Source organism: Lepus europaeus, chromosome 21, assembly GCF_033115175.1.
Source record: "Lepus europaeus isolate LE1 chromosome 21, mLepTim1.pri, whole genome shotgun sequence".
Lineage (NCBI taxonomy): Eukaryota > Metazoa > Chordata > Mammalia > Lagomorpha > Leporidae > Lepus > Lepus europaeus.
In genome coordinates, this window is record NC_084847.1 from 18,200,069 (window position 1) to 18,215,306 (window position 15,238).

A 15,238-nucleotide genomic window follows, 5' to 3' on the forward strand; every position below is an offset into this window, starting at 1 on the left:
TCAAAGCAATTAGGTTTGAGAGGTGCTCACTTCAGAGGTGGGCTCCATTCCTGAGGGAGGGGATTCGCTGTTGCAGGAGTGGGTTCCTGATAAAGCGAGTCTGCCCCCTTGTTTTCTCGCCCTTCCCTCCCATGCAAACAGAAGCTCTCTTACCCTTCTGCCTCCTGCCCTGGGATGAGGCAGCAGGAAGACCCTCACCAGGTGTGAGCCCTCGACACTGGCCTCACCAGCCTCCAAAATGGCAGGAAATAGATGCCTCTTCTTCATCAATCACCCGGTCTCTGTACTCGGGTACAGCAGCAGACAGCACGGGGAAGCATCAGCAAACTGGCAGTTCTATAATTGTCCTGTGTGTGTGTGTGGTTTTTTTTTTGTTTTTTGACAGGCAGAGTTAGACAGTGAAAGAGAGAGACAAAGGTCTTCCTTCCATTGGTTCACCCCCCAAATGGCGGCCATGGCCAGCGCGCTACACCGATCCGAAGCCAAGAGCCAGGTGCTTCCTCCTGGTCTCCCATGGGGTGCAGGGCCCAAGCACGTGGGCCATCCTCCACTGCCTTCCCGGGCCACAGCAGAGAGCTGGACTGGAAAAGGAGCAACCGGGACAGAATCCGGCGCCCCAACCGATACTAGAACCCGGGGTGCCAGTGCCGCAGGCAGAGGATTAGCCTAGTGAGCCGCGGCGCCAGCCCCTGTGTGTTTAATTCCTTAAATAGTTCTTTTGGAAGATTTCTTACCATTCTTAAGAGTCACATTAACCAAACTTGATAAGAAGCTACATACAACCGTTCAAAGTCGACTGGAGAGAGATCCACGTTTTATACACGCATTCAAGCACTGAAAGGACTGTGTTTTAAGGAAGACGTCCCGAAGTACTTAAGCCTAAGGAGCCATGGCAGACACACAGAGCCATATGCAGACAGCCTTACTTTCACTATGATACAGAGCCACAATCTCAGAGGGAAACAGTGCTACACGTTTCAGCACGTCCGTGCTGTCTGCTTAACCTCTACGCTGCCGGTGCTTACACTGACAGAGCGGATGGCGAGGGGAAGCCAGGATGCGGATTCTGCTCCCGCAGCCTCCAGCCAGCAGGCGGGCCTCCGTTCCCCCAGCCAGGAAAGCCGGGCCTCCTCACATCACATCCAGTTCTGCCACGCCCAGGACCTCATGATCCTATTGCCTTCCTTCTGCACAGAGTTGGGGCACTACTAGAACTCAAGGACAGCGTTTGGCACAAGGCAACTGACAGGAAGAGAAGGACTTTCTATTTTATGCCTATACAATGTCTTTTTTTTTCCTCTTATTTCAAATAAACTCAAGGGATGGCCCCAAAGTCAGAGTACTCTGTGGGAAACCATGTGAAACATACACATACTCAGGAGCATCAAGTCTACAGCTTCCCGTCCAAGCTCCATGAAAAAGTAGGGGGTGAAACTCAGCACGAGCAATCCCCGGCTGCTGGGTGCCTGCCCCCACTCCTCCACACGTGTGCACTCCCTCTGAAACCTGAGAACCCCCGCTAATAAACAAGCACCACCAGGCACCACAGCTTCAGGGGAAGAAATACGGTAGGGCAACTTCTCTTCATCAATGACTTCCTGGTTTACTGCAGATTTGGAAGGAGTCACGGGGGTTCTTTCATCAGTAGATCACCCTGTCTGGGGAGGACAGCTTGAAAACTGCTGCTGTAAAACTTATCTTTCTTACTCCAAAGAGCACCACTCATCTTTGTCCTTGCTCTAACAGAGTACTAGAAATCAGAAAGCATGTGTAAGAACCCGGCGCACCCACGCGCCTATTAAGTAAAGTTAAGGCAATAAGCGGATTCCCCTTAAATAAGCACACGGAGTATTCAGGTTTCAAAATGATTTATTCACTCTCACTGTTTGACTAAGAAAGTGACGTAAGGAGCCTTCCACTGAAGTCCAAGTTTTAACCTTGTGCAGCTGCAAACACAGAGAGAAGTAACCAGGTGATCTTTCTACAGACTGGGAAATTCACGCCGAGGCTCGACACATTCCTCTCAGCCTTTCTCAAGCCGGATAACCCCTCCCTGAGGGGCTGTGCTGCACGTAGTAGGACACTGAGCAACATCCCAGGAATCTGTCCAGCAGATGCCAGCAGCACCCCCCCACCCCACTATGACCACAAGCGTCCAGTCCCGGGTTGGGAGGGAAGCAAGAGCAGCCATAAGAGCAGAAGGAAAATACCTGTGAGAGAGAAAAGGGCCCAGGTGGCCCGACCTTGATGTATTCTGGGAACTAAAAACCCAACGTCGGCCACCACCTGGCCCACCCCAAGCCAAGAACCTGTTTACCTGGTGACCTCCACGAGTTCACATCAATGAGGCTGGAAAGCAAGAATTCTAACTGAAACACCTGGACAGAGAAGCATGGGGAAGAAAGTTTAAGCCCATAAAAGCACACGCAAAGACACGGTAAGCGCTTTTCTGGACCTCTACGATGGCAAACTGGTCTTGTCTGCTCTGCCAACTCCAACCAGCAGGTAACGGCTGCCTGGAGCCCACGAGTGAGTAGGGCTCTGGTGCTGAATGTAAGCTCTCTGGACGTGAGGAGTGATGGAATCAAACAGCGAGGCCTGCCACAAACAGGTGTGGGGCACCGGGGGCCAGGTATGCCTCACACCCAGCGTCTCAGTGCTCAGCTTTCTGTATGCTCAAAATAAAACCCAGCACGGCTGGCTGTAATAAGACATTTTACAAAAATAAACAGTCATGCCTTCACAGAGCCACTAAGCTTATCTAATTGAAAGAAGGAAAGAAAAAAAAAAATCTGATGGCACTGCCCTACTTAAACATCAGCTCTGGATTCTCAACTTCCAGGGGATTCAAGTCCAAACCAGCACAGCCCAGAAAGCGCTGCAGAGTCCACTCACAACAGGCTCCCTGCGTCCCCACAGCTCTCACGGTGTGCTCAGCCGCGGATGCCTGTGTTCCCACCCCTTCCTTGTCCACCTGTCTGCAATGCTCTACGTGCTCCTGGGAGCCTGCGGGTCACATAGGGTCCATGGGCCAGCTGCCTCCTGGGAGCTTCTTAGCAGTGAACGATCCAGCCCCCTCCTCCTCTACCAAATCCCAACATGCTTTGTAACAAGATCCCCGCGGGAGTTCCATGCATGTTAAATGTGGGGGAAGTGCTGAGGGAGCCTGCCTGGGCCCACTAAAGGCAGTTCTTAGTAGGCACACGGCGCCTGCCCCGAATGAAAGCGCCTGGCCCGTGGTGAGTGGGCACCCTGGTGGGCTGCCTGAGAGGAGCCCTTCCTCTGCCCATCTCCTCTATCAGAGCAGGAAATCCCAAGCACCAGCCTCCGCCACGGCAGCCAACTGACATGGCTGTAATGTCAACGAGATGGCAGCAGAAGCCTGCTGAGGGGGCTTCTGGAAGAACTCATTTTCCTAATGATTTCCTGCCTTTCCTGGGCTGAGTGTCCGGGTGCCACAGCTGCCATCATCAGGCAACCGTGAGGTGACAAACATGAGAACAGAACACCAATCACAGCTTAGGGTAGCAGGCTGGGAACACAAAGGGTCTGGGTCCTTGGGGGGCCGTCAAGCCACTGCACCCACCTTAGAGCCTACCCTCTGAGCTAATTCAACATTCTTACTGCTTAGGGCAATCCCCATCTTCAGGGATTTTTCTTTCTTGCACCAAATGCATTCCTAGCTGACTGAGTAAACAAAGGGGAGGTGAATGAATGAATGCACAGTGAAATCAGGTTCAGAAGATCCCATTTTTTAAAAAAACAGGAGCCTCTTAGAATCTGCTCGACTTTGCCAAAGGATGCCTATAAATCAGTCTCCGCACTTCTGGAATTATTGACCCACTTCTGTTCAAGGCTTAATGGACGAAAAAGTGAGCACAGCCTCATACAAAGCAGTGGCGATGACCTCTAAGAATCTGTCCAACGTGGCCAAAGGATGCCTATCCATCAGGCTCTGCACGTCTAGAATTATGAGCCCATTCCGGTTCACAGCTTAGTGGATAAAGAAATGAGAATAACTTCACAAAAGCAATGGAAATGTTTATAGAAAGATGCTGTGGGAATGCACTTCTGCGTGTTGGAAAAGAACAGAAAACCAAACTGAAACACTCCGCTCTAACCTCGAAAAGCCTGCACTTGGCACCATGGCTTCCAGGCAGCTACAGGCAAAGACTTTCTAAAGAGATGCACAACAGTCAGCTGCCATGCTTCCCCACTTTCTTACTGGGAAACCTCCCTCTCCGTCAAGTATTTCCATTCCAGCTTCAAGATCAAACAGCAACCGTTCTTTTTCTTTGTGAGAAAACCAGAGTTCAGCAACACAAAAAGATACAAACAAAATCTAAGCAAAAAGAACTAAAAGGGGAGGAACGCAGGCTGGCAGGGTCGGAGGTTCCTGACCGACAGAGCAGAACCTCAACCAAGTGCAGACTCCGCCGCGGCGCATCACCATTTTACCTTTTAATCAAATCTTCTCCTTAAACAAATGTAGTTTCAAAAACAACCTGACAGCACCCATGGGAGACCAGTTCAACTTGCCACAGATAGCAGACAAATGAAAAAACAAACCCAATGAAAGCAGAACCTTATTAAATTCCAGCTCTGCAGCTTGCCAAAGCCTCTCAACTTGAAACTTGCTTTTTTTTTTCTTCTTAATATTAAACAAGGGAGAGAGGAAGGGATAGGGAGAAAAAGCAGGAGGTGTTGAAAACAGGCTCCCATCAAGCCGAGGCCTTCTCTTGGCACTATCGGGACAAAAAGAAAACGGTAGAGGCATTAATTTCTCCTTTTGGGATTTCATTCTGTTTCCTACCGCATGCATGGCTCACCTAAAAGCATCCCTTCTGCTATCTCAAACCACCTTTCCCTTCTGCTTGGAATAACAGCCCAGCTCCCTAGTGCACGGTCTGACCACGGGCTCCCAATGGCTCTCTCTCATCACACCTGCAGCTGCACCAGCAAACAGCAAAGGAGAGCCCAGGGCTATGGCTCCCGCCCAGGGCCACAGCTCCCGCTGTGAGTAGCCGCCAGCACAATGATTGCGTCACCAGGTGTTACCTTCCTCGAACCTGTAGCTGCTGCTGGTTCCTGAACTTACCAAGGCGTTTAAGCGTAAACACTCAGAACAGCAAACCCACCCGGCTGCAACATTTTACCTATTAGGTCCAACCCCATAAAAGGACCCCAGCTGTTGGGTCCGAAACGGGTGGTTTCCTGGTGTCCAACGCGCCCGCATCGACTTGCGAGGCAGACCACCAACGATGCAAAGACTGGCACAGAAAGGCTGCGCGACTCGCCCAGGGCAGCGCCAGGCTCTGAAACCAGGCTCCGCACTCCCACCCCCACCCCGCAAGAATGCAAGTTCCATGCGGGCAGGCGGTCATGTCCACGGCAACATCCCTTCTCCACGCCCAGCACAGGGCCTGGCGTGCTCGATACAGACACGGTGGGTGAATGAATGAATGCATGCATGCCCCTAACAACCCACGGGACCGGTCCCGGCCTCTGCCTCGGGGCAGAACTCCAGGAGGAGGCAGGGAAGTCGGCTCGGCGGCCCCCCACCACCACCACCACCACCACCGCCGCCGCCGGGACCCCGAGAGCAGCCCCCCGCCCGCCCCGGGGACGCGGCGCCGCGCGCGCTCACCTTGAAGTCGCGGCTGTGCTGCGGCGTGTACTCCAAGGTCCAGAGGGCCCGCACCAGGTGAGCCAGCTGCTCGGTGACCTCGCCCTGGCCCTGCGCACCGCGGCCCGCCGGCTGCTCGGGGTCGGGCGAGGGCTCCGGCCGGCCCGCCCGGTACTGGCCCAGGGCCAGGTACTCGGCGAAGAGCTCGGTGTTGCTCAGGCACTGCAGCGTGGCGTTCATGAAGCACGTGTTGCCGTGGTTGCGGAGCCCCGCCACGCCGGGCACCGGCTCCGAGGCGCAGGCGGGCGGCGCGGGCGAGGCGGGCGGCGGCGGGCACGGCGGCGGCGTGGGCGCGGCGGCCGGCCCCGGCGGGAAGCAGCTGCGGAGGCCGCCGCGGTCCGGGGCGGCGCCCTCGGAGCTAAGGTGCGAGAGCGTGGACAGCGTCTTGAGGACGCGGCTCATGAAGCTGCCCACCGAGCGCGCCGAGGAGGGCGCGGCCGGCCCGGGGCCCCCCGCGCTGCCGCCGCCGCCGCCGCCGCTGCTGCCGCCGCCCGCGCGGCCGCTCCGGAACAGCCGCTTGCTGAAGGAGCGCTTCTCCTTCCCGCCCGCCGCCGCGGCCGGCGGCCCGGGCCCGGGCGCCGTTACCTTGGACATGGCGGCGGCCGCCGACGCTCATCACCGCGTCCGTCCGCCCGGCCCGCGGCCCCGCCACGGCCGCCGCTGCATCCCGCCGCGCCGCGCCTCGCCCGGCCGAGGTGGGGTCGGGGGTGCTCGACGCCCCACACACCTCACAGCACCGCCGAGCCAGCCAGCGAGCGAGCCAGCCGCAGCCGGCGGGCGGGCGCGCGCGCGGTCGGCCCAGCTGGGCCGCTCACGTGACCGCCTCCTGGCGCCGCCCGCCCGGCGCTGAAGCGCCGTGGCCGCCATGTTGACTGTGGGAACGAGGGCTCCTCTCCGGCTGGAAGCGATGACTCGAGGCTCCAGGTACGGTCCCGCTGCGTGAAGCCAGAGGGAGGCCATGTCTAGTGTGGGCACGGTCCGGGCTTGAAGGAGAGCAGTCGTGGGCTTGCGCCCGGTGTTGGGCTCCCAGGGTGGGTCCCCGTGTTTGCAGATCAGATGGCCGCCATCTAGGGGGACGTGCGGGAATCAGGATGCCGTCCCTTACCAGACCGAGAAAGACCTGGTGGACATGACCGGTGCTGGGCGAGTTAGCCCCCCCGCCTGGCTCCCTAGGCACATTGCAGACGCCTTACTACCCGCGCGCCACCCCAGCACCTTCACAGAGCCAGACAGACCGGGGGGCGCGGGGAGGCCAGGGAGGGGAGGCGGTTTCTTCCAGACTGCACCTTAGGGTCTCGGCAAAACGGTGATAATCAGAATTACCTTTCTTTAACGGCCAGCCTTGAAAACCTCAGGGAGTTCTCCATTCATTCATTCATTCATTCAATCAAAAGTTAACTTGAGCACCTGCTGGGTGCCAAGCACTGTAGTAGACGCTGGGGATCCATCGGAGAATGAAACTGGCATTGGTTGCTGCGCTCCTGCAGCTTATGTTCTTAGTGGTTGCTTATAGTAGCTTTCATGTCCCACACCTCATGCCAAGCAGAAAATAGCTTCTTTCATCTTCAATGCCTTTGAGATGGGGGAAGTTCTTATCTGATCAGAAGTTCCATTCAAAGCCCCTAGACATGACCTCTAAGCCAAAGGTCACAGACATTACGGGAACCAGCTAGGTCCCAAGTGTGAAGAATCAAGCATCATATTGATCTACTCACACTTCTAGTAACTTGGCTCTCGGTGGTGGGGAGAATTTAAGGAATGATAGGAACCGTGGCAAGCTGCGAGGTAACATCCTTCTAAAGGGGTGGCTGCCACTCAGCTCAGTCGGTTGTTCCCATGCAGGAATGAGGGCTCGGCACTGCCAGATCATCTGATTTTTTTTAAAAGGAAGGTGAAATCCTATTTTTAAATGTTCGTTCTGTTAAGAAAGAAAAGATATTATGGAGTGGGGTGCGGGGAGCGTATCTGTGGGCTGCTTTCAGCCCCCAGCCACTGGTGTGTGATCTTTCTGTGTGCTCTGTTGGCTGGCAGGGCTGACGTGGGCGCTGGCTTCTGCAGAAGGCAGAGATGAGGGTAAGAAGTCCTTTGACTTTTCACAACACGAAGGCCACCTTACAACTGTATTTCCAAGTCAAAGACTTCAGCCTCTGGCCTCCCACTGCATAGTAACGGGGCCCTTAGGGTGTCCACCAGGTACCACCAGGGTACTCTGCATGAGCCCAAACCACCTGCGGTCCCGCCTCCCATTCATCACTGCACCTTGAGGCCCTCAACCTTTGCAGACCTGTTTGCTGCTCCAGGTGGCCTGATCCAGGCACAAGGGCCTTTGCCATGAACACCTTTCCTTGAACTTCTTCCCTTAGCTAACTTCTCCTCCTCATCCTTCAATGTCTGTCACCTTAGGATGTCTGCAGGCTGCCCGGGCACCTTTCGGTCATGTGGCTGACAGCATATTGGAATTCAGCTACGTCTGTCACCTTGACTACCATGTAGGCTTCAACCCAGCCCAGACCCTTCTTACTCGGTATCATATCCCCAGTAGGGCACCCATCATATAACAGATTGACTATTTGGCACCTATATAGCCAAACAACATCTGAATTCTTTGGTGGGACATATAAGAACCCCCTTGTCAGAAGTCTGGCTCCTTCTGCCAGGGTTGTGGGTCCCCAGGGGACCCCGAAGCCATCTGATCCCAGCCTGTCCAAAAAAGACTTGCAAGAGTCCCTAGTTAGAGCACTCAGGTGGTTATTCCCAAACAACCTTCTGTAATAGATCTTCCACTCCTAGCTGTACCTACCCTTTACTTCCAGGCTAGGAAAACACAAATCAGAAATAACAGTAATTTGCATTTTCACCAGTGAGTTACCTGCTCATGTCGCCTATTTTCCTTGTTTGTCTATCCCTTTTATACACATCGGCTAATGCAAGTACTTAAGCTATAGCACTCCATTGGGCGACTTGCCTTTCAACCATGCGTATGGTGTTTTCCTATCATATAGAGAATTTTAATTATTTCACACATTCCAATGGATCTTTTCCCATAATGGTTTATGTAAAGGAAGACAGCCTTCCCCACGCCAAGATCCAAAGAATATGCAACTGTCTGCTCACTTAGTGCTGTTGTGGGGAGTTTGCCTTACTTTTCGTGTTGTCTCCTTCTGAAATTTACTTCTGTAGGAGAACGGAGGAGGGGATCCACTGTAGTTAGTACCATTTGCCTTGGCAAAAACTCGTGTGTAGCTTGGTCTCCATGAGGCAGGAGATGAGGTCAAATGGCAGGTGTTTGGATCATGGGGGCAGAGCCTGCATGGTGGGTTAATGCCTTTCTCTTGTGAGTTCGCTCTCTCACGGTGCTGGATTACTTCCCTGGAAGGCAGGTTGTTCTAAAGCAAGTTCAGCTTCCTCATCTTTCTGTTCTGCACTTCCTGCTTCCCCCTTCCCCTTCTGCCATGAGTTGCAGCAGTGTGAAGCCGGCACCAGCTGCAGCTGCCAGAATTTGGACATTCCAGCCTTTGGGACCATGATCCAAAACAAACCTCTTTAAAAGTGGATCAGTCCCAGGAATTAAATTCTGTTAGAGCAACAGAACACAGAGTAAGACAGGACCTTGCCTTTTCTATCCTATGTGGCTGATTGTCTCAACCCTGAAAGACTCTAGAATTTTCCCTAGCTTGAAAACAGCACTTTATCTTCTACTCAACTCCGTGGCATTTAGAGATTTTTCTATTTAAAAAAAAAAAAAATCTGTTCCATCCCACTGGTATGTCTCTATGTTCCAGGAATAGTATAAGTTTTGAGTATATTGGAACGTTTGGGGCAATACTTCCTAGTATTTTATTAGCTATTTGTTGACTTGTTTTTTCAAGTGTATCTAATACCTTGAGAAAGAAGCGTGATTCTATATAGATTAGGGAAAATTGACAGTGTCACAATATTCAACTTCTTATCTGAGAATAATATTTTTTTAAAGATTTATTTGTTTGAAGGGCTGAGTTACAGAGAGGCAGAGGCAGAGAGACAGAGACAGAGAGAGATCTTCCATCCGCTGATTCATTCCTCTAATGGCCACTGTAAATGGCCAGGGCTGATCTGTAGCCAGGAGCCAGGAGCTTTTTCTGGGTCTCCCATGTAGGTACAGGAGCCCAAGGACTTGGGCCATCTTCTGCTGCTTTTCCAAGCACATTAGCAGGGAGCTGGATTGGAAGTGGAGCAGCTGGGACTCAAACTGGCACACATATGGGATGCCAGCATTGCAGGCAGAGGCTTTACCCACTGTGCCACAGCACCAGCCCCTGTATTTCTTTTTAAATTATACAAAGAGTTTTTAAAGTGATTTCTTAAATGAATTTGAGAGGGAGAGGGAGAGAGAGACAAAATGTATATGTATGTGTGTATGCTCTCCCATCTGCTGATTCACTCCTCAAATGCCCACAACAGCCAGTGCTGAACCAGGCCAAAGCCAGGAGCCAGGAACTCCATCTGGGTCTCCCATTAGGATGGCAGAGATCCCAAGTCCTGGAGCCATAAATGTGCTGCTTTCCCAAGGTGCACATTAGCAGGAAGCTAGAACTGGGACTCAAACCCAGGCACTGTGACAATGGTTGCAGGTGTCCCCACAATATCCTAACTGCAGTGTCGAACACCTGTCCCTATCCTGGAATTTGACAGTTCCTTCAGAGTACTGTAGCTTCCTCCCATGAGTCTGTGTGATAAGTTTATTTCTACTTGTTGCTATTATGAATGAGGTGTTTTCACACCATTACATTTTCTGTTGTTTGTTTATCAGATAAAGCTATATTTGCAACCAGCCACCATGATGTACTTTAGTTCTTTCTCATATAATTTCAGTCCATTTTCCTGGGTTTTCCAGGAATTCGTATCAGTGCGTGAGATAATAACCTTGCCTCTTCCTTTTCACTGTTTTGTGCCTTGATTTTCTCTTGTCTAATTGCCCTTCCAGAATTCTGTTAGTCATTAGACTAGGAAGGCCTGCATTGTTTTTGACATTAACAGCAATGCTGCTAGTGCCTCCCCATTAAGCACGAGGCTCTCTTTTGGTTTGCGATATATATTATTGATTGCATTAGAGTGGTGTCCATTTATTCCGACTTCAGAAAGAGTTGTGAGAACCGGATCTTGAATTTTATCAAATGACTTCTGGGCATCCACCGAGATGAGCGTCTGCTTTTCTCTCCTTGGACCTGCGTGCTCATCAGGCATTCACAGCTGCCAACAAAATAAACTGTTTTGGTTAATTTAAGGATAATCACTCTGTCGGGAGATGTGATGGTCTGAATGTTTGGATTCCTTCAAAATTCAAATGTTGGGAATTCCAACCCCCCCCCCCCCCGGGTGATGTTATTTAAGAGGAAGGCCCTTTGGGGAGGTGATTAGGTCACAGGGGCAGCGCCCTCGTGAAAGGGACTGGTGCCGTTATGGATCAGGCCTGAGACCCCGCACAACTTCTACCATGTGAGGTCCCGGGGAAAAGGCACCACCACGAACCCAAAATCAGGCCCTCGTCAGGCACCAAATCCGCCAGCACCCTGATCTGGCACTCCCCAGCCTACAGAACTGTGGGAAATAAATTTGGTTTGTTTTTAATCTATTTAGTTTAGGGTATTTTTAAAGACTTATTTATTTGAAAGGAAGAGAGAGAGAGAGAGATCTTCCATCTGCTGATTCACTCCCTAAGCACCTACAACAGCAAGTACCCAAGCCATCTCCACTGCTTTCCCAGGAGCATTAGCAGAGAGCTAGATGGGAAGTGGAGCAGCCGGGACCCGAACTGGCACTCTGATGTGGGATGCCTACATCGCAAACAGTGGCCTAACCCACTGTGCCACAATGCTGACCCCTAATGTTTATTCTTAATTTAACAAATGGATAGTGGTACTGTGGTTAACCTTAGGGAAAGCTGGGTGAAGTGTAGATAGGAACTCTCTATACTGTCTTTGCAACTCTTTTGTAAATGTAAAATTATTCCAACATAAAAAGTTTCTTTAAAGTATATGTAACTGGAGTACACCTAAAGTAGCTTAGCCTAGCAGTTAAATGCTCATGTCTCACATTGGAGTACCTGGATTCAGTACCCAGCTCTGGCCTCCAGCTCTGCTTTCCTAGTAATGCGGACCCTGGGAGGCAGTGGAGGTGGCTCAAGTGATTGGGTTCCTGCCACTCACATAGGAGACCAGATTTGAGTGCCCATCTCCCAACTTTATCTTGTCTGCTGCAGGCATTTGGGGAGTGAACCAGCCCTAACTCTCAGGGAATGAATCGATAGATGGAATATGCCTCTTTCTCTCTCTCTCTCTCTCTCTCTCTCTCTCTCTCTCTCCCTCTCTCCTTCTCTCCTTCCCCCAACTCTCCCTCTCTCTTCTTCCTCCAACTCTATCAAACAAATAAAATTCTAAAAGTAAAAATACATTTAAGTTTTAAAAAGTTTAAAAGAGGAATAAATTTTAAAAATAACGTTGGGGCCGGCGCCGCAGCTCAATAGGCTAATCTTCTGCCTTGCGGCGCCAGCACACTGGGTTCTAGTCCCGGTTGGGGCTCCGGATTCTGTCCCGGTTGCCCCTCTTCCAGGCCAGCTCTCTGCTGTGGCCCGGGAGTGCAGTGGAGGATGGCCCAAGTGCTTGGGCCCTGCACCTGCATGGGAGACTAGGGAAAGCACCTAGCTCCTGGCTTCGGATCAGCGCGGTGCGCCAGCTGCAGCGCACTGGCCACAGTGGCCATTGGAGGGTAAACCAACGGTAAAGGAAGACCTTTCTCTCTGTCTTTCTCTCTCTCACTGTCCACTCTGCCTGTCAAAAAAAAATAAAAATAACGTTGGATGATCATATGCCAAATTTTGTGAGAATGAGAGAAAATACTGACTCCTTTGGGGGAGAGATCACATCTGGGTATAGTGAGAGGCAACAGACACACTTGTTTGGTATACAAGGGGTGCACAATGGCACTCCCAGCTTCCACACCTATGACATCAGATGGACCAGAAAGGAGGGGCAACCTGGTGACCTTTACTCATATGTCAAAGGACAGAGGGCAGATCCCTCCTGGGAATCCCAGGGTCATCTCAGAAGGAGCCCAGTACAACAGAAAGAGACCCTAGTCATGCCCAAGAAAACTTCCAAAGATCTGCCAAAGTTCCAGATGCAGAAGTGGCACCAGAACTCAATGGAAAGAAAAAATAAGAACTCTATTTATTTGTTTTATTTATTTTGGTTAAAATGAGAGAATTGTGAGATTCACTCTAGTGGAAACATCGAACAAATGCTGAAGCACTCATTACGTGTAGGCACCTGTTCAAGATTCTGAGGATGCTACAGTGAAAATACATAGCGTTGTCTGTTCTAGCAGGAGACGAGAGACCGTAAGCCAATACACAACGACATAGGATAATCTCAGTTGCTGGAAATTGCGTTGATGAAAACTAAAACCAAGGAAGGAGGCAGGGAGTGAGGGGAGAAAGACTGTGGTGCAGACGTCCCAGGAAGAGCCAGAAGGTGGGGGTGGGAGGGATGTGGCAGAGAATGAAGCAAAGCAGAAAAAGACCAGCGAGAAGGCGACGATGAGCAAGAGGTCAGAAAAGGCAGGCCCTCGAGACCTTGTGGGGCGCGCTGATGATTGCAATCCGGACAAGAACGCAGAAGATGCAGCCATGCGTCCCTGGGCTTTGATGTGCTGGGTTGTGAGTAATTGCTTGTGTGATTCAGAACTTTGGGAGAGAGAGGGAATACCAGAAAAACAGTTAAAGTTTAACATACGCATTTTCCTCTGCTCCACACCAAAATGTCCCTGAAAGAATAAGAAAGATGTAAATCCACAAGAGAGATCAGAGGTGGAGAACCCAGTCAATGAGAGATTTGTAAGTCAAGATTCTAACGAGAAAACAGCCAGTGCTCTGCGTATTCGCTAGGAAGGGGCTGAAGGAGGCATAGTTGAGGCCAACGCTGCCATTGGAAGGCTGGCAGGGGTGAGGCTCGTCCAGCCCATGGGCTGTATGAGGCCCGCAGAATCCTGTGGTCGGGCCCTGCCCAGGCAATCACAGGCAAGACTCGAAATGCGATACAGCTACAGCAGGCTCATGTTGAAGTTGATCGTTTTGTACGCCCATGAACGATTCTATAAACGTCCAAGTGGCCCTGGGCAGAACGAAGTCACTGCTGCCAGTCTCGGAGGGCAGCAGCGACATGATTGGACCTCAGGCACTCCTCTGTGAGGTCTCAAGAACCAGGTCAGGACCTGGGTAAAGCGGCTGACACAGTCTCCTCAGACACAAATGTATAGGGAACGTCATGGAATGTTTTAATGCAATTTCATTTATTTATTGATTGATTTGAGAGGCTGAGGACAGGGTCCTCTGTCTCCTGGTTCACTTCCCAAATGCCCGCAATGGCAAGGGCCAGGCTGGAGCCGAACTGGGAGTGGAAGAACTCAATCCAGGCCTCCCACATGGGTGGCAGGGAGATAATTACTTGAGCCATCACTGCTGTCTGCCTCGGTCTGCATTAGCAAGAAGCTGGAGCCAGGAGCCAGAGGCAGTTACGGTTACAGAACCCAGGTACTTCAGTGTGAGATGCAAGCATCTTCAAAAATATATATATATTTATTTTTATTTATTTGAAAGTCAGAGCTAGAGAGAGAGAGAGAGATCTTCTGTCTGCTGCTTCACTCCCAAATGGCTGCAATGGCCAGGCTGGGCCAGGCCAAAGCCAGGAGTCAGGAGCTTCTTCCACATCTCCCACGTGGTTGCCGGGGCCCAAGCACTTGAGCCATCCTCCACTGCTTTCCCAGGCACACTAGCAGGAAGCTGGATCAGAATTGGAGCAGCCCAGATGTGAGCTTGTGCCCATAGGGGATGCCAGCATCCAAGTGGCAGCTTAAGCTGCTGTGCCACGACACCAGCCTCTGAGATGCAAGCACCTTGACCATTGCATCAAATGCTGCCCCTAACATTTATTTTTTAATTGACAGAACTAGTTCTGTATATTTATGGGGTAAAATATGATGTTTTGATTTAAGGATGCCTTTTAGAAAGATTCAATCAATCCATTAAAACAATAATGCAATATTTTTGCAAAACAATGTTTTAAAAAATAAACCGTGCATGGGCTTGTGTGGTATAGCAAGTTAAGTCACTGGGATACAAACATCCCATATCAGAGTGCTTGAGTTCAAGTCCTGCCTCTGCTTCTCATCCAGCTTCTTGCTAATGCACCCCTTGGGAGGCAGCAGGTAGTGACTCAAATACTTGGGTCCCTGCCACCCATGTGGGAGACCCAGATGGAATGTCTGGCTCTCAGCTTCAGGCTGAGCTATTGTGGACATTTGAGCAGTAAACCAGCAGATAGAAGATTTCTCTCTCTCTCTCTCTCTCTCTCTCTCTCTCTCTCTCTCTCTCTCTGTCACTCTGCCTTTCAAATAAATAAAAATAAATCAACATTTTCAAAAATGCATGAGAAACAAGATGTTAAAAATTAAAATGAATACAAAATTCCACTTTGTACCCGTATGACCCTGCCTTCCCCACTTCTCCCTAATCCCAGC

General features: G+C 51.2%; 2 protein-coding genes across 3 annotated transcripts in view; one reads left to right on the forward strand and one right to left on the reverse strand.

Moving 5' to 3' along the window:
• The window catches only part of USP31 (ubiquitin specific peptidase 31), an 88,699-nt gene extending 82,419 nt beyond the window's left edge, over positions 1 to 6,280 (reverse strand). For both annotated transcript variants that reach the window (XM_062181018.1, XM_062181017.1), the window contains exon 1: positions 5,648 to 6,280. In XM_062181018.1, the coding sequence (XP_062037002.1) occupies positions 5,648 to 6,280 (633 nt within the window). The remainder of the gene's footprint in view (positions 1 to 5,647) is intronic.
• Positions 6,281 to 6,524: 244 nt separating this feature from the next.
• SCNN1G (sodium channel epithelial 1 subunit gamma) overlaps positions 6,525 to 15,238 on the forward strand; it is a 61,598-nt gene continuing 52,884 nt past the window's right edge. The window contains exon 1 of the mRNA XM_062180349.1: positions 6,525 to 6,610. The gene's annotated coding sequence lies outside the window, so the exon portion shown is untranslated. The remainder of the gene's footprint in view (positions 6,611 to 15,238) is intronic.